General features: G+C 43.3%; 1 protein-coding gene across 1 annotated transcript in view; it reads right to left on the bottom strand.

Moving 5' to 3' along the window:
- MLPH (melanophilin) overlaps positions 1–23,896 on the bottom strand; it is a 97,276-nt gene extending 73,380 nt beyond the window's left edge. Inside the window, exons 1-2 of the mRNA XM_083350863.1 lie at positions 23,763–23,896; positions 3,313–3,447 (exon numbers count right to left, since the gene is read on the bottom strand). Coding sequence (XP_083206989.1) covers positions 3,313–3,422 — 110 coding nt within the window. The 5' untranslated portion in view covers positions 3,423–3,447; positions 23,763–23,896. The remainder of the gene's footprint in view (positions 1–3,312; positions 3,448–23,762) is intronic.
- Between the last annotated feature and the right edge of the window lie 456 nt (positions 23,897–24,352).

The raw sequence follows: 24,352 nt of genomic DNA, 5'->3' as shown, positions 1-24,352 counted from the left end.
TTGGCCACCAGCAACGCTGCTGCCCTTTTGCCATCCTCTTGTCTCCTCCTCATCTCTCCTGGTGGTCTGTTGCTGAGGATGCTTTAGTTACAAAGCCAGATTTCCTCGCATGGAGAAGAAGTGGGCCTCCCTCTGACCTTTGCCCTCCCACACACATCATGAGCAATCTGGCCAAGGAGAGCAAGAACAGCAGCAGCAGCTTTGAGGAGGAGGTAAGCGCAGCAGGGCGCCCTCTTGGGACAGCAGGACTGGCCTGAGCTGGGCTATGGGGTCCCAGTGCCCTCGGAGGTCGAGGACTAGGCTGGGCGCTTGCCCTCTACTGTCCAGGGCTCCAGGCAGCCTGCACTGCCATCTGGGGGTCCTCCACATGGCCTGAGAGGGACAGAAAGGTTCTTCTGTTGGACAAAAGTTTGGCGCTCCTCCTGGTCTCGCCTTTCTCCACTAGAGACAGTGGATTCCTCCCAGGCCCGCCCGGACCACACAGGTGCCCCCCCCAACATAAGAAACGTCGAGCTGACCACGCCCCCCCATCCCCCGAGGTCAACCACAACCCTGACGTGGCCCTCAGTGAAATTGACTTTGACACCCCTGCTCTAAATGCTTATAATTAATTGAGGATCTGGCTGCAATCACTAATTCAGGTTGGATGCAACATACTCTGAGTAGAACTGTCCTCATAAAGTATTTGGGAACCTCAGTTATCAGAACTAGATTTTGGTGGATATCTAGTCTATTCTGAGGCACAGCTGAAGTGATACTTATTTCCTAAAATGGCGGTCCCCAACCTTTGTGGCTTGGTGGTCTGGGTGGGGAGAGGGAGAGGGGAACTGGGCCATGTGAGTGGTGGGTTGGCGCACGCGCAGCTCCATTCACACAAGAAAGAAGCCTTTGGGGACCCTGTGTAAGAGCCATCCCAAGACATTTGGCCAACAGTTAAAAGGATTCTTATTTCAGCAGACTTTTGAATTATTTTACTTTTGCACTCTACATGTGGCACTGGTATTAATTGTTGTCTCTTTAATACTACCATGTTTCCCCAAAAATAAGACTTGGACTTTTTTTCCCCTCCAAAAGAGGTACGAGGTCTTATTTTCAGGGGTGGGTGGGGGTGACTTTTCCACTCATTTCCGGCACCAACAGCCCCGCCCAGCCAGCCCACTTCCTCTGGGGCTGAAGGACCAGTTTCATTCTGCATCTGAGAATGGAACTCCAACCTGCATTTCGTAATCAAAGGCCATTCTGGAAGGCCACTGAAGCTGAGAACCGAGCTAATCCATAGCTTGGTTCAAGGCTGCAGAGGCCTTGCAGAACCGAGTTATGCATTCAACCCATAGCTTGGTTCTCAGCTGTAGTGGCCTTCCAGAAAGGCCTCTGTTTAAAGCCTACTTGGGGATGCTGCAAAGTGGTCTGGCAAGGGGAGGTCTGATTGCAAAGTAAGCTGCTGCGGGGCGTGTGGGGCAGCTGCACCCCCCCACCCTAGCTTGATTTCTAGGTGTGCGCCTCACCCCAAAACTAGGGCTTCTTTTTGGGGTAGGGCTTATATTAGGCCCACCCCCCAAAATCAAGCTATGGCTTATTTTGGGGGTAGGTCTTACTTTTGGGGAAACATGGTAATAGCAATAGTTCTTAGATTTATATACTGCTTCACATGCTTTACAGCCCTCTCTAAGCGGTTTACATATTGCCCCCAACAATCTGGGTCCTCATTTTACCAACCTCAGAAGGATGGAAGGCTGAGTCCACTCTGAGCCGGGGAGATTCGAACTGCCGAATTTCTGGCAGCTAGCAGTCAGCAGAAGTAGCCTGCAATGCTGCATTCTAAGCACGGTGTAGTGACATTATTGTGGTTATGATTTTATTGCATATATTCTATGGAGTAAGCTATTTTGATGGCTCTGGTACGAGATACCCTGGACGGTATCTCTTTACTCTCCTACCATCCGGTAGGAGATATAGGAGTATAGCCAGCCGTACCAACAGGCTGAAAAATAGCTTTTATCCGTGGGCTGTTAGGCTTTTAAATGGGACATAATCTCTGTGAACTTATGCAGAATTGACTTGGGAGGCCGGTGTGTGGTGTAGTTGGTTCACATGGTGTGGTAGGATGGAGGGTTTGTTGTCACTGTGTGTTGGGGGGAGAGAGCATGAGGGGAGGCTCAGCTAATCTCAACGTACACATGTTGTACTTTGACAATAAAGGTTTATTTATTTATTTTATTTATAAATGAAAATATGGTAAATCAATAAATTGGCTGAATTCCATACAAGACCTGGGGTCTATAATTCAGCTTGCTGCTTTTCTCAAAAAAATGTGAGGAACAGCAGGAGCCTATGTTAACACTGAAAGTCAGTGGACAGTAGAAGAAAACAGGGCAGCTTTCTAGGGGCCCAAAGAGTTCCAGATAGGTAGAATAATCCATCCGTTTTTGAGAAAGGCCTATGAGGTCAAGTACAAAAAGCCATTCTGAATTTTCCTGCAATGTGAACACACAAAGTCTAAATTGCCTCTAGGAAAGATTTAGAGTGATTAGACGATAATGTTTCTCTCAATTTTTGCCAAAATGTTCCTCTTCCTGAACCACTCAGAGTACAGTCTGTTCACCATGGTCATAGGAAAATATTATTTTTCTGATTATGGATACTGTAGAGCTATTAATATCAATGTATACTTTAAGGAGCCTCCCATTTTGATGAGTCACTTGCAGACTCTTCCCACAAAATAAAGCCTTTAACAAGACTGAATTGGGCTCTCCTGTCTCCTTAATATTTGTCCCTCTTCTTTCCCATACTTATGTCAGCTTTTCAAGACAAAGCCCAGCACTGAAAAGCATATATTTTGTGATGTATGGCAAAGTCTCTATCAGACTAAACAAGGCTTTTACACATCAAACCTTACTATAAGTCATTCAAATTCTTCTCCACTCTCCCTCACATTCCTCTTTTAAGGGTTCAGAAACAAACAAAAAAGGCAATGGCTGTCACAGATCTTTCCAACATTCAAATGTATTAATTGAGTATTTCATGTTTGGCTAAAAGTTATTTCCAACTTCATCATTCAATCTTGGCAGTTCTGCTTATATTCTCAAAAAAAGAAAAGAAAAGAAAAAAGATGGAGAGCAGCCTATTAAATGAGCAAGATTATAAATCTGAATAAACAATTGTGATTATATAATTTGGATTATATTCTGTGATCTTAAGTTTTATATGGTTCAATATAAATAAAAAACAGCTTGAAAGCATTGCATATTAAAAAACCCACTTTGCATTTTCATTTGACAAGTCACCAAGCATTTCTATGTTTTAAATACTCACTCTAAACGGTCTTCCTCTGTTTTGCGGAGATCAAAGTCCCGCTGAACTACTTCCCAGACGTGTTTGGCCTCTTCATCTGTTAATCTGGAAAGATCGAGCTTCTTTCCCATTTTTAGAAAATTAAAACCCCTAAAACTGAAATAAAGGGAAGATAAATGTAATCAAATCAGACATACCTACAGATATATTTTTTCCCAAGGCACATTTAGTGTCAGCTCTATCTGGTTTGGCTTGGCGCATCACAGGCATCCTGCCATCAAAGGCTAGAAGGGAAGGAGGATGGAAGGGGAAGAAGATGGAAGGACAATAAAACTTTGTGTGTATGTGATGGGAAATCAGGAAGGGGGAATAACAGGTGATAAAGACTAGAGCAGCTGGATCCTGTTTGTGCCAGCATACCACGGCCAGGTACCCTGAGAAATATGCGGATTACCCCCAAACATCTCAGAATTCTCAAAACGTCTTGGCGAGCTTCAGTTGGCTGGAAACGGGCTGGTCACGGGGGGGGGAGGGATAGGCTGCGGGTGAGGCTTTTGTAACTTTTGAAGAACCCTTTGCTTTAATCAAATGGAGTCGAGCGTCTTTCTTTCCTAAGGGATCAGATTGGGGCAGGTCTGACATTTATTTTTTGTTTAGAACTGTTTAGATTTACAGGAAGCATCCATTCTATAAAGATACATACAGTGCTTTCTCTGAATAATACAGAAATTAGTTTTTATTTAGGATGAGTTAAAGAAAAAACTGTCTTCTTAAGACAGAGACTGCCAAAATCTACTGTGTTTCCCCAAAATTAAGACCCGGTCTTATATATATATTTTTTTTGCCTCCAAAAGAGGCACTAGGTCTTAATTTCGGAGAATGTCTTACCTTAGGACCTCCCACATCCCGACAGCTGTCACCCCACTGCTTGACCTCTGCAGCCGCTTACTGCCACTTGCAGCTGGATGCCATGTGGCGCATTGTGCCGTTGCTGCTACTTATGGCAGGAGGCCGCATAGTGCTTTGCGCTGTTTCTGCTGTTCACAGCTTTGGGCCATTTCTGCTGCTTGCAGGATGCCACATGGCTCTTCGGGCTGTTTCTGCTGCTCGCGGCAGGACGCTACATGGCTCTTTGGGCCATTTCTTCTGTTTCTTCCAGTAGAAACAGCCCAAGGAGCCACGCAGCAGAAACTGCACAAAGCACCATGCGGCATCCTGTCGTGAGCAGAGGAAACGACCCAAAGTGCTATGCAACCTCCTGCCACTTGCGGTGGCACTGGCATGACAAATCACACAGCTTAACAAGTGTTGGGGCATGGGAGGCCTGACTGCAGCGGTCCTACTGGTGAGGCAAATGGGTACAGGGTGCGAGGGGTACTTTTACCCCCCCATCCCTGCCCTAGCTTGATTTTTAGGCATACCCCTTGCCCCAAAACTAGGACTTGTTTTGGGAATAGGACTTATATTAGGCCCACCCTCAAAAATCAAGGTAGGGCTTACTTTTGGGCTGGGTCTTACTTTCGGGGAAATATACTTTTTTGGGGGAAATATACTTTTTCACTTGTAGTGAAAATGGATGGGAAAATGGAAAAAAAGATTGAAAATATTTAGTTCCAGCAATATAGCGAATCTGTCCTTCCAAACGAAGTTGGTGACATTTTCCAAAAAGAAATTTGAGTTGTCACTGGGCAGGTTTTGCCATAATTTTGGCTGCAATATATAAATGTAATTCAGTTAATCAGGAATAACAATCAGGAATAAAAAGCTGAAGCAAAGAGAATGAGCAAAAATGCTGTATATTCCAGGGAACTCTGTATTCCTCTATATGGGGAATTTCCTGAGTAGCTACTTTTTAAAAGGTGTATATAATGAGAGTTGCTGTTTGCTTGCTGTGAGTGATTACTTCTAGCAGAGCAAGCAGACACTTTGGAAGAAATATATGGAAGCCAATTTTTTGGGAATAAACTCACTGAGTAAATGGAGACCTAATAGGATTTTGACAAAAAAAATTAGCATGGAAACTCAAGTATGAGATATCTCAGAAATTTCCATTTAAGGTAACAAGACAGAAGACAGGAAAGAAAATGACTGGATGGCACTCTGCAGTTATGATGTACAAAATTAACTATCAATCCACCCCTGATGTGAGAGATCAGCTGAGGTGGATTTATCCCGGTTGTCTTTAGCCAAGTTTTGCCCAGATTAATTTGCCATTCGTTGTGAGAGAACTATTATGGCTCTTATATCTGCAGCCAGCTCGGGTGAGAGTAGAGCTGGCTTGGCTTGACTTGGCTTGGACGGGCTTGGCTTAACAGTTTTTGTTTTGCCGCCCTGACTTGATAACATCAACAATGTTCCTTAACATCTTTATTTTAACTATCTAGCTGCCTACAAATAGCCCAATGTGGACATTCTGGCATATGGCCCGCTTATACTACTCTTTTGTGGACTTATATGCCCTCAGGAGAGTTCCTGCCGCCTGGGCACAACCTGCCGCCTTGTGCTCTATCTCCCTTGAGGACGGGCCCAATTGCTGGGACCCTGAGAGATGGTTGGGCATAGATAGGGGCTGCTGGTTGAAGCAGATTAAAAAGCCCCTACTATGTTTTTTAGCCGATTGTTTTAGGGGGTTAGGGAGGGGAGTGAATGATAGGGGTGGGAGGGATAAGGGTATTTTATCAACCGGCTGTCAGTCCAGGCCGGAGATGGTTCCCGGCGAGACGAGCTTGGGGTTAGGGATTTCTGGTTCCTCCGGTTGTGGGGTGGGGTTTCAAATCCCCATGACGATTGGGAATGGTAGCAGGTGGTTGCACGGAGGGCCGTATCAACATCCGGGATCACGCCCCCGCTGTCTTCAAGCAGTGGCGTGCTCCAACCCTCCGGTTGATACCCGTTTACCCAGGGCTGAGGGAGATCGGGCCCCTGAGCTTAGGCTGGTGTATTTTAATGCCAGATCCATAGTGAACAAAGCTCCCCTCGTCTGAAATTTGATCGAGGAGGAACGCGCGGATCTAGCATGCATTACGGAAACCTGGTTGGGCTCAGAGGGAGGTGTCCCTCTGACTGAGCTCTGCCCTCCAGGTTTCTGTGTGCTGCACTGGCTCAGGGTAGGGGCGGGGGGTGGCGGTGGTTATACGGGAGACCTTATACCCTTGGGAGACCACTGTCGTACAGATTGGCGGGAGTGAGTCGCTCCTCCTGAAGTTTGACTCTGGGGTTCAGCTGGGTTTGTTGCTGACATACCTGGCGCCCAGCTGTGTTGCAACAGCTCTGCCCGGGCTTCTCGACACCCTTTCAGGGCTGGTGGTTGAATTTCCCAGACTTATGGTTCTGGGTGATTTCAACCTTCCATCCCTGGGCAGGTCGTCAGAGTTAGCTCGGGAGTTCATGGCCTCCATGACAGCCATGGACCTGACCCAGATAATTCAGGGCCCGACCCATGGAGGGAGTCACACTCTCGCCCTGGTTTTCCTATCTCGACAGTGGTTTCATGATCTGGGAGGGGGTACGCCAAATACTGTCCCCCTGTCATGGTCCGATCATCACCTCCTACGGCTGGTCTTCCAATACCCCTCGCCACTGGGCTACGGAGCCGACCAGGTGGTTCCGCCCCAGGCGCCTAATGGATCCAGAATGGTTCCAGACGGCGCTTGGGTCTATACCTATCTCCCTCACCCACAGCCCGGCTGATGCCTTGGTGGAGGCTTGGGAGAGGGCTGCCACCAAGGCACTTGACCGGGTTGTACCCTTGCGACCCCTGATCCGGCGCAGATCCCAATGGGCTCCATGGTTTTCTGTGGAGCTATGGGAGATGAAACGTCAGAGACGGAGTCTGGAGAGCTGTTGGAAATCCAGCCGGTCTGAATCTGACCGCTTGCGAATAAGATCTTTCAATAGGTCTTATCTCGTGGCGATGAGGACGGCGAAGTCTAATTACTTCGCCGTCCTCATCGCGTCCGCAGATAATCGCCCGGCCGCCCTGTTTAGGGTAACTCGTTCCCTCCTTTCTCAGGAGGTGAGGGAGGAGCCCTTGCAGGGGCAGGCCGAGGAGTTTAGCCAGCATCTGGCGGACAAAATCACTCAGATTCAGACCGGTTTGGACTCTGACTGGGCAAAGTCTGACGGGGAGGAATCGAGCGGTCTTGAGAGTATTATATGGACTGAGTTTGATCCTGTGACTCCCGAGGGGGTGGACAGGATTATGGGGAGGCTGAGCTCTACCACCTGTTTATTGGACCCGTGCCCTTCCTGGCTGGTTTATTCAGCTCGGGAGGAGACACGAGGCTGGTTCCAGGCAGTGATATCTGCTTCTTTGAGTGAAGGTGTCTTTCCCGCCGCCTTGAAGGAAGCGGTGGTGAGACCCCTTCTCAAGAAGCCTGCCCTGGATCCAGCTATTTTGAATAACTATCGTCCAGTCTCCAATCTTCGCTTTTTAGCGAAGGTTGTTGAGAGTGTGGTGGCGCATCAGCTTCCTTTGTTCCTGGAGGAAACTGATTATCTTGACCCGTACCAATCGGGTTTCAGGCCCCGGGTACAGCACAGAGATGGCATTGGTCGCCCTGATGGCAGGCTCGGGACAGGGATTGTTCCTCTGTCCTAGTCCTATTAGATCTCTCAGCGGCTTTTGATACCATCAACCATGGTATCCTGCTGCGATGTCTCAGGGGGTTGGGAGTGGGGGGCACCGTTTTGCAGTGGTTCTCCTCCTACCTCTTGGGCCGTTCGCAGTCGGTGTTGACGGGAGGGCAGAGGTCCGCCCCGAGGTCTCTCGTTTGTGGAGTTCCTCAGGGGTCGGTCCTATCTCCCCTCCTGTTCAATATCTATATGAAGCAGGGTGAGATCATTCATAGTTTTGGGGTGGGGTATCATTAGTACGCCGATGATACCCAACTTTTTCTTTCCACCCCAAACCAACTCAGTGATGCCCTCGACGTGATGTCCCGTTGCCTGGAGGCGGTTCGGGTTTGGATGGGGAGAAACAGGTTCAGACTCAATCCTGCCAAGACTGAGTGGCTGTGCGTACAGGCATCTCGAGTGAACCATTCTATTCCATCTTTAATGATGGGGGTGAGGTGTTACCCCCCATTGATAGGGCTCGCAACTTGGGTGTCCTCCTGGACTCACGGCTCAGCCTTGAAGATCATATAGGAGCCGTGACCATGGGGGCTTTTGCCCAGGTTCGCCTGGTGCGCCAGTTGCGGCCCTATCTGAACCGAGATGCCTTGCGCACAGTCACTCATGCGCTCGTGACCTCCCGGTTAGACTACTGCAATGCTCTCTACATGGGGCTGCCCTTGAGGACCACTCGGAGGCTTCAACTGGTGCAGAATGCAGCTGCGCGAGTTGTGATGGGGGCTTCCCGATACTCCCATATAACACCTCTGCTCCGCGAGCTGCATTGGCTTCCGGTTGCCCTCCGGGTGAGATTCAAGGTGCTGGTGATGACCTATAAAGCCCTAAATGGCTTGGGTCCGGGATATCTGAGGGACCACCTGCTGCCGGCATCAAGTTCCCTTCGTCCTGTGCGCTCCCACAGGGAGGGCCTTCTCAGGGAGCCGCCGGCAAAGAATTGCCGGCAGGTAACACCCAGGGGGAGGGCCTTCTCTGTGGGCGCCTGCCCTCTGGAACCAGTTACCTGTAGAACTTAGGACTGCCCGATTTTAGTTCGTTCCACCGGGACCTGAAGACCTGGCTCTTTGAGCTTTCCGGCCAGGAGTGAGGATTTTTTAATTTTTTAACTTATTGTACCGTAATTGGGTTTTTAATTAGGGTTATAGGGGTTTTAGATTTTAATTAAGGAAAAGTTAATCTATTTTAATTGTTATTAATTTTTGTATTGTAATGTTGTTTTAATTGCCTTGTGAACCACCCTGGGTCCTACGGGAGAAGGGCGGTATATAAGTTTAATTATAATAAATAATAATTATAATAAAACTTGTGGAACATTTTTCTTATCTTGAAAGAATGAAGTACCACCAGTCACCTAGCAAGGTATCAAAAACTTGATGAACAAAAAAAAAGGAAAAAAGTGATAAAGTACAAGTAGTCCTCAACTTACAAAAGTTCACTTAGTGACTGTTCGAAGTTACAATGGCACTGAAAAAAGTGCCCCCCAAGCCACAGCTGAGCAAGACACCTGCCCCCAGCGGCACTCTTCCTCCTGTCCAAGGTTTTCACTGTTGTGAGCATTTCTGTTGAAGATTGGCAGTGGGGATGGGGTGGAGGGGTTGTTTGGTTTTTATTCCTCCCGTCTGCTGGGTGGTTGCAGCAGGTTTTGGTCACTTCACATGATCCTGGGAAACTGTGACCGTCATAAAGATGAATCAGTTGCCAAGCATCTGAATGTAAATCACAAGACCCTGGAGATGCTGCAACATTCCAGCTAATTGGTGCTTCTTCAGCGATAAGCAGAAGCACCAAGATCAGCACCAAGCTCCATCTGGAACCTGGCGCTGATCCTGGCGCTTCCACTGAGCCCTGACAGCCCCGAAGAAGCACTGATCAGCTGGAAAGCGGCACTGATCCTGGCACTTCTGCTGAGCCCTGACAGCCCTACAGCTCCAGCCATCTCTCGCTCAGGCTTGTGCAGTGCTGCCACTGGTTCAGCTCATTCCCCTCCCCACCACTTTACTAGGATGGTCGCATACCACAAATCTTATTTTCTGTTTCAGCCTAACCCAAGGCCATCCACAGGCAGTAGTCACAGCAGTGACAGCTCATATTTGTGTAAATTTTTTTGGATTGCTAACAATTTTGCTAACAAAGTTTCCCTTTAATTCTTTGTTAGCAATCCAAAAATATTCACACACACACACACACACACACACGTGTGTGTGTGTGTGTGTGTGTGTGTGTGTGTGTATGTGTATATATATGTACAGTCATGGCCGAAATTGTTGGCACCCCAGAAATTTTTCCAGAAAATCAAGTATTTCTCACAGAAAAGTATTGCAGGAACACATGTTTTGCTATACACAGGTTTATTCCCTTTGTGTGTATTGGAACACAACAAAAAAGGGAGGAAAAAAAGCAAATTGGACATAATGTCAAACAAAACTCCAAAAATGGGCCGGACAAAATTATTGGCACCCTTAACTTAATATTTGGTTGCATACCCTTTGGAAAAAATAACTGAAATCAGTTGCTTCCTATAACCATCAATAAGCTTCTTACACCTCTCACCCGGAATTTTGGACCACTCTTCCTTTGCAAACTGCTCCAGGTCTCTCTTATTGGAAGGGCGCCTTTTCCCAACAGCAATTTTAAGATCTCTCCACAGGTGTTCAATGGGATTCAGATCTGGACTCATTGCTGGCCACTTCAGAACTCTCCAGCGCTTTCTTGCCATCCATTTCTGGGTGCTTTTTGACGTATGTTTGGGGTCATTGTCCTGCTGGAAGACCCAAGATCTCGGACGCAAACCCAGCTTTCTGGCACTGGGCTCTACAGTGCGACCCAAAATCCTTTGGTAATCCTCAGATTTCATGATGCCTTGCACACATTCAAGGCACCCAGTGCCAGAGGCAGCAAAACAACCCCAAAACATCATTGAACCTCCACCATATTTCACTGTAGATACTGTGTTCTTTTCTTTGTACACCTCATTTCATTTTCGGTAAACAGTAGAATGATGTGCTTTACCAAAAAGCTCTATCTTGGTCTCATCTGTCCACAAGACATATTCCCAGAAGGATTTTGGCTTACTCGAGTACATTTTGGCAAACTGTAATCTTGCTTTTTTATGTCTCTGTGTCAGCAGTGGGGTCCTCCTGGGTCTCCTGCCATAGCGTTTCATTTCATTTAAATGTCGACGGATAGTTCACTCTGACACTGATGCTCCCTGAGCCTGCAGGACAGCTTGCATTCCTTTGGAACTTGTTTAGGGCCGCTTATCCACCATCCGGACTATCCTGCATTGCAAACTTTCATCAATTTTTCTCTTCCATCCACGACCAGGGAGATTCGCTACAGTGCCATGGGTTGCAAACTTCTTGATAATGTTGCGCACTGTGGACAAAGGCAAATCTAGATCTCTGGAGATGGACTTGTAACCTTGAGATTGGTGATATTTGTCCACAGTTTTGGTTCTCAAGTCCTCAGACAGTTCTCTTCTCCTCGGTCTGTTGTCCATGCTTAGTGTGGCATACACAGACACACAATGCAAAGACTAAGTGAACTTCTCTCCTTTTTATCTGCTTTCAGGTGTGATTTTTATATTGCCCACACCTGTTACTTGCCCCAGGTGAGTTTCAAGGACCATTACATGCTTGAAACAATCTTGTTTACCCACAATTTTGAAAGGGTGCCAATAATTTTGTCCGACCCATTTTTGGAGTTTTGTTTGACATTATGTCCAATTTGCTTTTTTTCCTCCCTTTTTTTTGTTGTGTTTCAATACACACAAAGGGAATAAACCTGTGTATAGCAAAACATATGTTCCTGCAATACTTTTCTGTGAGAAATACTTAATTTCTGGAAAAATTTCTGGGGTGCCAACAATTTCGGCCATGACTGTATATCAGCTATAAATGAGGATAGAGACCTTTAAGACCAAAGAAAGATTGAGATACAGGTAGTCCTCAACTTATAACAATTCATTTAGTAACCATTTGAAGTTACAATGGCACTGAAAAAAGTCACTTATGACTGTTTTCCACACTTATGACTATTTCAGCAACCCATGATCAAAATTCAAATGATAGTTGCAGTGTCTCAGGGTCATGTGATCACCTTTTGTGACCTTCTGACAAGCATAGTCAATAGGGAAGTCAGATTCACTTAAAAACCGTGTTACTAACTTAACAATTGCAGTGATTCATTTAACAACTGTGGCAAGAAAGGTTGTAAATTGGGATAAAACATGCTTAACAAATGTCTTTCTTAGCAACAGAAATGTTGGGCTCAACTGTGGTCCTAAGTCGAGGACTATCTGTATAGGTGACAAAAAAGAGCAAAACACAGGTACAGTCTCAACAAATACAAATAAGAAACAGATTCAGAACCTATTTTACAAACCGGAAGTGAAGGAAAGCTTTTAGTTAAAGAAGAAATAAAGGAGAGTAACTAGACCCCTGCTGAATGTGAAATAAGATGAATTGGCGTTACATTCCGGGAGGGGGGAGGAAACAAGAATTTTAATGATCAGTAACAGATTAACAGAGTTGGAAGGGACCTTGGAGTTCTTGTAGTCCAACGCTCTGCTCAAGCAGGAGACCATGTACCATTCCAGACAAGTGGTTGTCCAGTCTTTTGATGACTCTTTTCTATGACTCCTTTGTATGAAAAACAGAATTAAATATATGTTGGTTGGGCTTGGAAGTATACTGTTTTCTGGGAGTATGGATCAAGGATATGACAGAATAACTGCAAAAGAGATCTAAAGTCTACAGACTGGAAATCTTTTCTGATTATGTTTTGAAATTCAGGAGGGAAGTTGAAGAAATAGGAACTCAGATGTCTTCATCCATTCTTCTAGTCCATGGAAGAGGATTGAAAAGGAAAAATAGAATGCTGCAGATGAATGAATAGCTACAGAAATGGTAAAGAAAGGAAAGATTTCAATTTCTAGCACCAAGGTCTGTATTACCTGGTTGATGGATGGATGGCTAGCATATGATGCACTTCTCAGAAATACTACAGTTAACTAAAACATGAGTTTCTTTAAGAGTGAATGCTGCATGGGATGGAAATTAAACTTCAGATAAGGACTTGTGAACTACCAAAGGAAGTGAAAGAGAAGCTATAGTGGGATCTATTAAACATTCTATGAAAAATTAGGGAGACATGTCTTTTGTCTTTACATAATAATTGTCAAGATACGAACTCTACTGTCTTTAGGACTGCTGCTAGCTTGCCAACAGTTATTGGGGGGGGGGGAGGAGGGAAGAGTTTGGGATTCATAGGTGCTCCCTATCAGCATGAGAGCTGAAGACCATTGAGAGAATGTTTTGATGGACCGAAGTTTCTTCTCATAACAATTGCTGGAAGATTTATTGGACAATGTGAACTGAAATGTCAGAGGGGAGGGAAAGTTTTAGTCTTTTAATTATCTGTTTCCCAACATAGTTTCAGAGTTAGCTTTTCTTCAAATTTGCCAGATTGTTTATGCCTAATAAAGTTAACATTGGAGCTCATCATGTCTCTAGTGTTTGCTTGGTTGGGCTTATTCAGCTGGCCTTTCAGCTCAGAGTATAAAAAATGCTGAAGTAGATAAAATGTGTCCTAAATATCATTATAGGAAAACAAAGATGATTTCTTAGATATAGGTTTTGGGATAACTGAAATACAACAGTTAGAAGATATAGCTTGTTCAAAAGAAATTAAAAAAAATATTGTAGATGATAGTGATAATCTATGTCCAGGTCTTTTCAACTGGTGGTACGCGTACCACTTGTGGTACTTTGCCACATGGCAGGTGGTACGTGATTGCTAGCCAAGTGTAGCAAGGAAGGGGAATGAGCCTAAGCGAGCCAAGCCTGAGGGAGAGGGAGAGGCAGCTGTAGGAATGTCTGGGCTCGGCAGAAGCCCCAGGAGCTGGCAGGGCTCCAGCTGATTGGCTCCAGCTGATTGGCGCTTCCAGAAGCAGCTTGGAGCTGGAGGTGAACTGAAGAAAAGGAGGGGGGGAGAGGAGAGGCTATAAAAGAACATGGTTTGAGTGGGCGAAGGGGAAAAATACAACAGGAAAGGTTTAATCCCTTTAAACAAATGTAATTAGTTTCACCTCCTTTAATTGAGTCTCTGTGGCTTTTAGAAATTTAAAGCTAAAGCTTTTCGGAATTGCTGGAGCATTTCTGTCTTGGATAACAACATCGTGAAATGTGACATGCCTGGGGCAGTTTAGAGAAAAAACAACGGAGTTTTGTGTTTCTTTATTTTCTTGCTTTGCACTTGATTCCTGTGCCTTTAAGGGTACAGGGAAGGGATTGGGGGTGCATTCTTACTACACTGTGGAAGAGCTCAGAAGGGCCAACCAGCTAGCTCAGGACCTGTGGACTTCAACTCCCAGAATTCCTCAACCAGCCATGAGGGCTGAAGAATTCTGGCCGCTGACCAAAAGATCATCACAATGATTTTTCTAGCCTCCAGCAAATACTTCTCATCTATCATTAAAGTATTGTGTGCTTCCATTACATTTTCAGTTTTAATCATTTCTATTGTGTTATGTGTATTTGTTGGTGATCCAAATTTCGGATAGTGCAACTATTCTTTTATGGTGTGTCATGTACATACACAATTTATTACAATCAGGATAAGGTATCACTCCAGATGAGTACAAGTGGTCCTCAGCTACAACAACATTTGAGCCCAAAATTTCTCTTGTTAAGTGACACATTTGTTAAATGAGTTTTGCCTCGTTTTATGACTTTTCTGGCCACAGTTGTTAAGTGAATCACTGCAATTGTTAAGTTAGTAACACATCATACACATGAATCAGTTGCCAAGCATCTGAATTTTGATAATGTGACCACAGGGTTGCCACAATTTGTACTATAAAAAATTGTCATGTGACTTTTTTCAGTGTCGTTGTACTTTCAAACGGTCACTAAATGAACTGTTCTAAATTGAGGATTATCTGTAATTTATTTTGCCAAAGCCTTCAAAATTTATCTAAAATAATAGCAAGGGTATTCCCCACAACAGGGGGTTCCTGTCACAAAGTGGTCAAACAAAAAATGGTTAAATAAATGGCTAAATAAATAAACCCCCTTCATGGATTACTGCCTTGTCGTAATTCAATGAAGCTATGAGCTATGCCGTGCAGGGCCACCCAAGACGGAAAGGTCATAGCAGAGTGTTCTGACAAAATGTGATCCACTGGAGAAGGAAATGGCAACCCACTGCAGTATCTTTGCCATGAAAACCCCATGGACAATACCAAAAAGCAAAACGATATGACGCTGGAAGATGAGCCCCTCAGGTCGGAAGGCGTCCAATATGCTACTGGGGAAGAGCAGAGGGCTAGTACTAGTAGCGCCAAAAAGAATGAAGCGACTGGGCCAAAGCCGAAAGGACGCTCAGCTGTGGATGTGTCTGGTGGTGAAAGGAAAGTCTGATGCTGTAAAGATTTTTTCTCCATAGGAACCTGGAATGTAAGATCCATGAATCAAGGCAAGCTGGACGTGGTCAAACAAGAGATGACAAGATTGAACATCGACATCTTAGGAATCAGCGAACTAAAATGGACAGGAATGGGTGAATTTAATTCAGATGACCATCAGGTATACTACTGCGGGCAAGAATCCCTCAAAAGAAATGGAGTAGCCTTCATAGTCAATAAAAGAGTAGGAAAAGCAATACTGGGATACAATCCTCAAAATGACAGAATGATCTCAGTTCGAATCCAAGGCAAACCATTCAATATCCCGTCTTGGAGAACAGCTTTTATCTCTTTGATTCCGAAGGAAGACCAGGATGCTACTTTAGTTAAAAATTACAGACCGATATCGCTTTTAAATACAGATTATAAGATATTTGCTAAGGTTTTGGCTAATAGACTGATGAGGGTTCTGCAACAGGTGATTCATGGGGACCAAACGGGGTTTATTAGTGGAAGACAAATGAAAACTAATGTGAGACATATAGTTGATGTGTTAGAGTTTTTGGAAAGGCACAACCAGATCTCTGCTGCGCTAATTTTTTTAGATGCTGAAAAGGCTTTTGATCAATTGAACTGGCAATTTTTGTTGAAAGTTTTAGACAAAATGGATTTTGGGGAAAATTTTTTACAACCGATTAGGGCATTATATCAAAAACAAACTGCCCGAATTATAGTTAACAATAGTTTGACAACAGTATGTAATATTGAGAAGGGCACAAGGCAAGGGTGTCCGCTATCGCCCTTGTTATTTGTGTTAACATTAGAGATATTATTGGTTAAGATTCGGAATTCGGAAAAAATTAAGGGGATACAAGTTGGAGATCAGGATTACAGATTGAGAGCATTTGCAGATGATCTGGTTGTTACAGTGACCCAGCCAGAGAACTCTGTTGTGGACCTGATGGAGATAATAACACAATATGGGAAGGTTTCTGGATTTAAAGTAAATATACAGAAAACTAAAATTTTGGCTAGAAATATGACAGTTTCGCAGAAGGCTCTCCTAGAAGGATTAACTGGATTTGAGATTGTTAAAAGGGTTAAATATTTGGGGGTGATTTTGTCGCCCTCTAATACAAAGCTATATAAAAATAATTATGAAAAGTTATGGGGGAAAATTCAAAAAGAACTGGAGAGTTGGGAAAAATTGCAATTGTCTTTGTTGGGACGGATTGCAGCAGTGAAAATGAATGTCCTGCCCAAATTTTTATTCTTATTTCAAATGATACCGATTCTTAAGAAAGATTCTAACTTGGAGGAATGGCAGCGTGGTATCAATAAATTTGTGTGGGCAGGGAAAAAGCCACGAGTTAAACTTAAGATTATGCAGGATACTCGTGAGAGAGGTGGCCTTAAAATGCCTAATTTTAAATTATATTATGAAGCTGCTGCACTAGTAGGAATAAGTGATTGGATTAATTTGACACAATCGAGGTTATTAAATCTTGAGGGCCATGATTTGTTGTTTGGCTGGCATGCATATTTGTTGTATGATAAGAAGGTAGATACTGTGTTTAGGATGCATATTTTAAGACAGGCACTGCTGAGAGTCTGGAAGAAGTATAGACATAAGTTAAGCAGCAAGATACCATTGTGGGCAATCCCAAAACACGCAATAGAAAATATACATGCTGGTTTCAAACATGATGAGACTACTTACAAGGAAATTTTAAGTTTGGAAAGGAATATTTGGTGTTTGAAATCATATAGCTTCTTGCGAGAAGAGAAGGTTGTTCAGACTTGGTTTCAATATATTCAGTTACGGGCCAGGTGGAAAGAAGACCAAAAAAATGGATTTGCAACGACTGATGAAAATTTGATAAAGCAAATTAGAAATCAAGGACCAGCACATATTAAACGGATATATCTTGCATTGATAGAGATCGATTCAGAAACAGAGCTTGTTAAGGATTGTATGATAAAATGGGCCCAAAACATTCAGGAAGTTATTACAATGGATACGTGGGAAAAGATCTGGGTGAGGAATGTAAAATTCACTCAAGCTCAAAATCTAAGAGAGAACTTTTATAAAATGTTTTATAGATGGCATCTAGATCCTAAAAAGCTTGCAAGTATGTATCCGAATTATCAGCCTAAATGTTGGAGGTGTGGTGATGAAGAGGCAACATATTTTCACATATGGTGGACATGTAAAAAGGTCAAGGCTTTTTGGATAAAAGTCTGGTGGAATATGCAGAAGATTTTTAAACGGAGGATAAAGTTTTGTCCGCAATTTTTTTTGTTGGGAATAATTGTTGACGCTACAGTTGTGGACTCTAAGTTGATGTTGAATTTAGTTACGGCAGCAAGACTTTTGATAGGTCAATATTGGAAGAAAGATGAACTGCCGACTATACAAGAGTGGATTTTAAAGGTTTCCGACTTGGCAGAGATGGCGAAGATTTCGGCCTATTTGAAAGATTACTCGCAAGAACATTATATTATGGAATGGAGAAAATGGATTGAGTTTATCCAGAACAAGTATAGGGTTAAGAAGTTTTATGTAGCATTCGAATAAGTCTTCTTTCGTTTTCTTTTTTCTTTTTCTATTTTAGTCTTCTATATATATTTAATAATGCTAAGTTTTGTTTGATCCTATATAAGTTAGAGAGTGATGGATTTTTGAATTTATAGTTGTTAGCATATGGTTGTTTATGATTGCTTTTTTATATATATATACCTTGTATTTAGCTCTGGGAAGTCCGGGGGGGAGGGGGGTTGGGGGGAGGTAGGGGGGGGAGGAGGGAGGGGGGGAGGGGGGAGGAAGGGGGGAGGTAGGGAGGGGAGGAGGGAGGGGGAAGGGGGTTTTTTAAAGGAAAACTGTATTTTTAAAACTTTTCAATAAAAAAAAAAATATCACAGTAGTCCAAGTCTATGCCCCAACCACCGGTGCTGAAGAGGATGAAATTGACCGGTTCTATGAAGCCCTACAGCACCTTATAGAACTAACATAAAAAAATGATGTCCTTATCGTCATGGGGGATTGGAATGCTAAAGTAGGAAGCCAAAAGATAACTGGAATAACAGGCAAGTTTGGCCTTGGAGTACAAAATGAAGCAGGGCACAGGCTGATAGAATTTTGTCAAGAGAATACAATGGTCATACCAAACACTCTTTTCCAACAACCCAAGAGACGGCTCTACACATGGACATCACCAGACGGTCAACACAGAAATCAGATTGACTATATGCTCTGCAGCCAAAGATGGAGAAGCTCTATACAGTCAGTAAAAACAAGACCAGGAGCTGACTGTGGCTCAGACCATGAGCTTCTTGTTGCAAAGTTTAGGCTTAAACTGAAGAAAGTAGGGAAAAGCACTAGGCCAGTCAAGTATGAATTAAATCATATCCCTGTTGAATATACAGTAGAGGTGACAAATAGATTTAAAGAATTAGATCTGATAGACAGAGTGCCTGAAGAACTATGGACAGAGGTTCGCAGCATTGTACAAGAGGTAGCAACTAAAACCATCCCAAAGAAAAAGAAATGCAAGAAAGCAAAATGGCTGTCTGAGGAAGCTTTGCAAATAGCTGAGGAAAGAAGGGAAGCAAAAGGCAAGGGAGAAAAAGAAAGATACGCCCAATTGAATGCAGAATTCCAGAGAATAGCTAGAAGAGATAAGATTGCCTTCTTAAATGAACAGTGCAAAGAAATAGAAGAAAACAATAGAATAGGTAGGACCAGAGATCTTTTCAAGAAAATTGGAGAGATGAAGGGAACATTTCATGCAAAAATGGGCATGATAAAGGACCAAAATGGCAGGGACCTAACAGAGGCAGAAGAGATTAAGAAGAGATGGCAAAATTACACAGAAGAACTATACAAGAATGAGCTTAACGTCCCTGATAATCACAATGAGGTGGTCACTGACCTTGAGCCAGACATCCTAGAATGTGAAGTGAAGTGGGCCTTAGAAAAGCTGAGCAACAACAAAGCTAGTGGAGGTGACAGTATTCCAGCTGAGCTATTCAAAATCTTAAAAGACGATGCAGTAAAAGTGCTACACTCAATTTGCCAGCAAATTTGGAAAACTCAACAGTGGCCACAGGATTGGAAAAGATCAGTTTACATTCCAATTCCAAAGAAAGGCAGTGCCAAAGAATGTTCAAACTATCGCACCATTGCACTCATTTCTCATGCTAGTAAAGTTATGCTTAAAATCCTACAAGCTAGATTCCAGCAGTATGTGGATCGAGAACTACCAGAAGTACAGGCAGGATTTCGAAGAGGCAGAGGAACTAGAGATCAAATTGCCAACATACGCTGGATCATGGAGAAAGCTAGAGAGTTCCAGAAAAACATCTACTTCTGCTTCATTGACTATGCTAAAGCCTTTGATTGTGTGGATCATAACAAAAGTTCTTAAGGAGATGGGAGTACCAGAACATCTTATTTGTCTCTTGAGAAACCTATATGCGGGCCAAGAAGCAACAGTGAGAACTGGACACAGAACCAGTGATTGGTTCAAAATTGGGAAAGGAGTCCGGCAAGGCTGTATACTGTCGCCTTGCCTATTTAACTTATATGCAGAGCACATCATGAGAAAGGCAGGGCTAGATGAATCAAAAGTTGGAATTAAGATTGCTGGAAGAAATATCAACAACCTAAGATATGCAGATGATACCACTCTAATGGCAGAAAGTGAAGAGGAACTGAAGAGTCTCTTGTTGCGAGTGAAGAGGGAGAGTGCAAAAGTTGGGTTGAAACTAAACATTAAGAAAACCAAGATCATGGCATCTGGCCCTCTCAATTACTGGCAAATAGATGGGGAAGAAATGGAGGTAGTGACAGATTTTATTTTCCTGGGCTCCAAGATCACTGCAGATGGGGACTGTAGTCAAGAAATTAAAAGACGCTTGCTCCTCGGGAGGAAAGCCATGGCAAATCTAGACAGCACACTAAAAAGCAGAGACATCACCCTGTCAACAAAAGTGCGTATAGTCAAGGCTATGGTCTTCCCAGTTGCAATGTATGGCAGTGAAAGTTGCACCATAAGAAAGGCTGAGCGCCAAAGAATTGAGGCCTTTGAACTCTGGTGCTGGAGAAGACTCCTGCGAGTCCCTTGGACTGCAAGGCGATCAAACCGGTCAGTCCTAGAGGAGATCAACCCTGACTGCTCTTTAGAAGGCCACATCCTGAAGCTAAAACTCAAATACTTTGGCCACCTAATGAGGAGGAAGGACTCACTGGAGAAGACTCTAATGCTGGGAAAGATTGAGGGCAATAGAAGAAGGGGACGACAGAGAATGAGGTGGCTGGATGGAGTTACTGAAGCAGTAGGCGTGAGCTTAAATGGACTCCAGAAGATGGTAGAGGACAGGAAAGCCTGGAGGAACATTGTCCATAGGGTCGCGATGGGTCGGACACGACTTCGCAACTAACAACAACAAAAATAAATACACACTTTGACATACATTTTATTGAATTCTCTCCTGAAATAACCAAATTAAGACACTTTAATAAAAAGTTTTGAGGTGAGAAGCTCAGAAGACCCCATTAATGGATCTTTCATACAAGTTAAGTCTGTCTACAGGTAGCCCTCAATTTACAACCAGTCACCTAGGCATCATTCAAAGTTCCAATGCATCTCTTGGGAAGGTATTAACAACCCAAATTTAAAATTCCAATGGTTGCCCCACCACAGTCACATGATCGCACTTTGGACACTTGGCAACCAGCCTGTTCTTATATCTGTTTCTACCCTCATACACGGTCAATTTTTTAGCAAAAAACTGGGGTTTCGGTTTTTCAGGAAAACTGATACATAGCTTAACAACTGCCATAAAAAGGTCCTAAAATTTGGTCAGTCGTGTCATGGCAGTTATGGGTAGCCTCCATTACAGTTGTAATTTGAGGACTATCTGTACAAAGTTAATTCCATTTTTTCTGAATAAAACCAAAAAGAAAACAGCCATTTGCCATCATCCAATGTTGGATATCAAAATGATCAGTCCAAAGAGAATGAGGCAAACTCTAAAACTCTCAGTCAGGTCCGTGTGTTACATCAATACATTCTCACAGCAAAGGTGAACCAGTTTGGTCTAGTGGTTAAGGCACCAGGATAAAAAGTGGGAGATTGTGAGTTCAATGTCCCGTCGTAGCTATGAAAACCAGCTGGATAACTTTTGCCCAGTCGTTCTCTCTTAACCCAACCCACCTCACAGGGTTGTTGCTGAGAGGAAAATAGGAAAAGGAAGGTGTGTTGGATATGTTCACCACCCTGAACTATTGGTAAAAGTAATAATGGAGGGATACAAACAAACAAACAAAAAATAATCATTATGACTTGTAATACCACAGTCCTCAGACAATATACTGTATATCAAGAGTTTGTTCCTAATTTGATGAACATTTCTGGACCTGAAAACTATATGGAATAACTAAATGGCATTTATTTGTCCTAGAACAGAACTTTCCTCAAAAGAGGAAACCTTGTTTAATATATTGCAGATTTCCCTTTGCATCTTTTAACATCTGTCAGATTCTAAATGCTCCACAATGACATTCAATTTACCAGAAGAGATTTAACACTTTGGTCTTGTTTGGAGTATATGGGGGGGAGGGATTTCAAGCTCTCAAAAAAAAACAGTACAGTGTCTAGTAGTCCCTTGCGCCCCCCTCCCCCCCAGGGCCTACCCATCACAGAACATAAGAATTAGTTAATAATGGATAAGAGAAGATTTGTGGGTCCAAATCCCACAAAACATATTAAATATGATTTTGGTGGTACAGCTGTCATGCATATTAAAAATGTGGGTAATATGCCATTATTTGCAGATGCTTGTAATATATACTCTACACAATATTCCCAAGAATGGCATTTTAGAGCTTTAACAGATCATTCTATATCCAATAAAAATATTGTCATGCCTATTCTTTTTAAGGAAAAGATCAATCCAAAATTTATTTACAACACCCAATTGAAAACTAATTGAAGATTAGTTTTATATTCATCTTCAATATTTATTTTAATGGATTTGCATGCAGAAAGATGGTTTAGATATCCATTTATAAATGGATGCAAAAGAAGGAGTTCAATGGTCCATCACTGCTCAGGTGCATAATTCAATGCAGTGAAGCAAACACCCTGTTCCTTGCCAAGGATTGCCAAATCATCCTGTAACTACAGTGGAAAATATGTAGTTACTCACTTCTATTTAATCTAGTAGTGTAACTGAAATACAGTGAATTCTTTCTTTAACTTGCAGTGAACTTTGCTTTTGTCCCAAGCTATACAGAGGAAGTTTCTACTCTCACATGAACCATGTTCAGGATAGATCCTTGCAATGTTTAGTAAAGCATGCACATACTGAGACTGTGCCAGCTAGGTTGGAGTCTTAGAAACCATTCATCTTATTCAATTTCTCTGCTAATCAAAAGTGAATAGAAGAAATGAACCCATGCCACTGACACTTCAACCCAAAGTGCCACAGATTCCCTCTGCCCAGTTGGGCAGTAACATGTAACTTGTTCTTGGTGGTACTAGGATGGGAGACCATGAGAAAATATAGCAGCTCAGACCACAATGGGAAGTCTAGAAGGAAAAACAAAATCCACAACACATAGGAAGGCAATGGCACACCACTTCCATCTTATTCCCAAGAAAACTACTTGAATGAGTCTCTAGAGCGGAGTTCCACTTGCAACACATAATCAAGATAAAATATTATTGAATTTTACTAAAATAATTTACTGTTAATTATTGTTATTATGATAGTTTAAAAAAGTACTAGATCTGCAGGCCATTTGCTCAGACTAACTGGATTTGAATAGATTTGCAAACATTTATTAGCTCTCAGTTTTCTGTTTGCCATTAAGTATTTCCAGAAGGTGAATCTAATTTATCAGTTTTCTTGTTTAATTCCTAAATCGGCAGGGCCGACCTGCTGATGGCCTTTTTAAGCACTTTGGCCAGTTTTTCAGATAAAGCTTTTGAGAGACTTGCTTCTATGGTTTGCACTGATCAATCAAGTGATTTTGGAAATGACTGATACAATGGACATTCAAAATAATAGTTAATTTATGTTTTTCATTTCCGGAAAAGAAAATGAGCAGATAGAGCTGGTGCTCTTTCATCTGCGACTTTTGATCTCCTGGATACTCTTTGCAATGCCCCCGTTTGGCTGAAATCTGTATTTAAAAGGGGGCAATCCTTTTTCTGATCCTAAAGTCACAGAACAATACTAGTTGCCAAGTGTAATACTGCAGTTGGTGCGAGGATCTCAGAGTTAGCCTCGGTTCCCGAGGAAAAAGGATACGAAAGTTCCTCGCCCAGTCCTTCGCTCGATCCCCCGCGCCTAGGCTCAGTTCTACTGGGCAAACATCTTTAACCAACAGCAGTTTCACTTGACGCGGGCCGATTCTCTTTCTTACCTGGTGATAGTAGCTCTGTTGGCAGGGTATTGCCCAGACCTCTGTCCATTTCCTGCTGTAAATCCTGTAAAAACACACACGCACACAAAAAGTCTTTATCACATGCTTCCCGCGCTAGACTTCCCCGATCCTCTCTTCTAGCTTGGAGCTCCCCAGAACAAACCTCTAATCGGGCACAGCGATCACATGGTCCGATTAGCACTTGACTCCTCGTGAACTTCCTGCAGAGCTGCCTCTTTCTGCAGAGAGCGCAGCAGGAGGGCCCAGCTCTGAGGTTAATCAGCTGCCCGGCATTGTTTCTTTTCCCCCAAATGCCAGTGGGCATGGCTAGCTGGCAAGTCCTTTTGCACAAAACGATTGTGAAGGTTGCAGAGGTTGTATGTATGATACAAAGGGGACTTTTGCTTAGTGCTTTGTAAAAGAAACAAGGAGCATTTTGTTGTTTTACTAGAAGGGAACTTGAAAAAGCAATACGGGTGAGCCTGTCATGATGGTTACTGAAATCTTCTGTTCAGAGACGATGCAGTTCTGAATATAAATTGTTGGAACAAAGTTACAGAGCAGAAGAGTCCTTCATGTCCTACTCCAGT

Source organism: Vipera ursinii (genome assembly GCF_947247035.1).
Source record: "Vipera ursinii genome assembly, chromosome: 1".
Taxonomy (NCBI): Eukaryota; Metazoa; Chordata; class Lepidosauria; order Squamata; family Viperidae; genus Vipera; species Vipera ursinii.
This window is presented reverse-complemented; position numbering and strand designations above follow the sequence as displayed.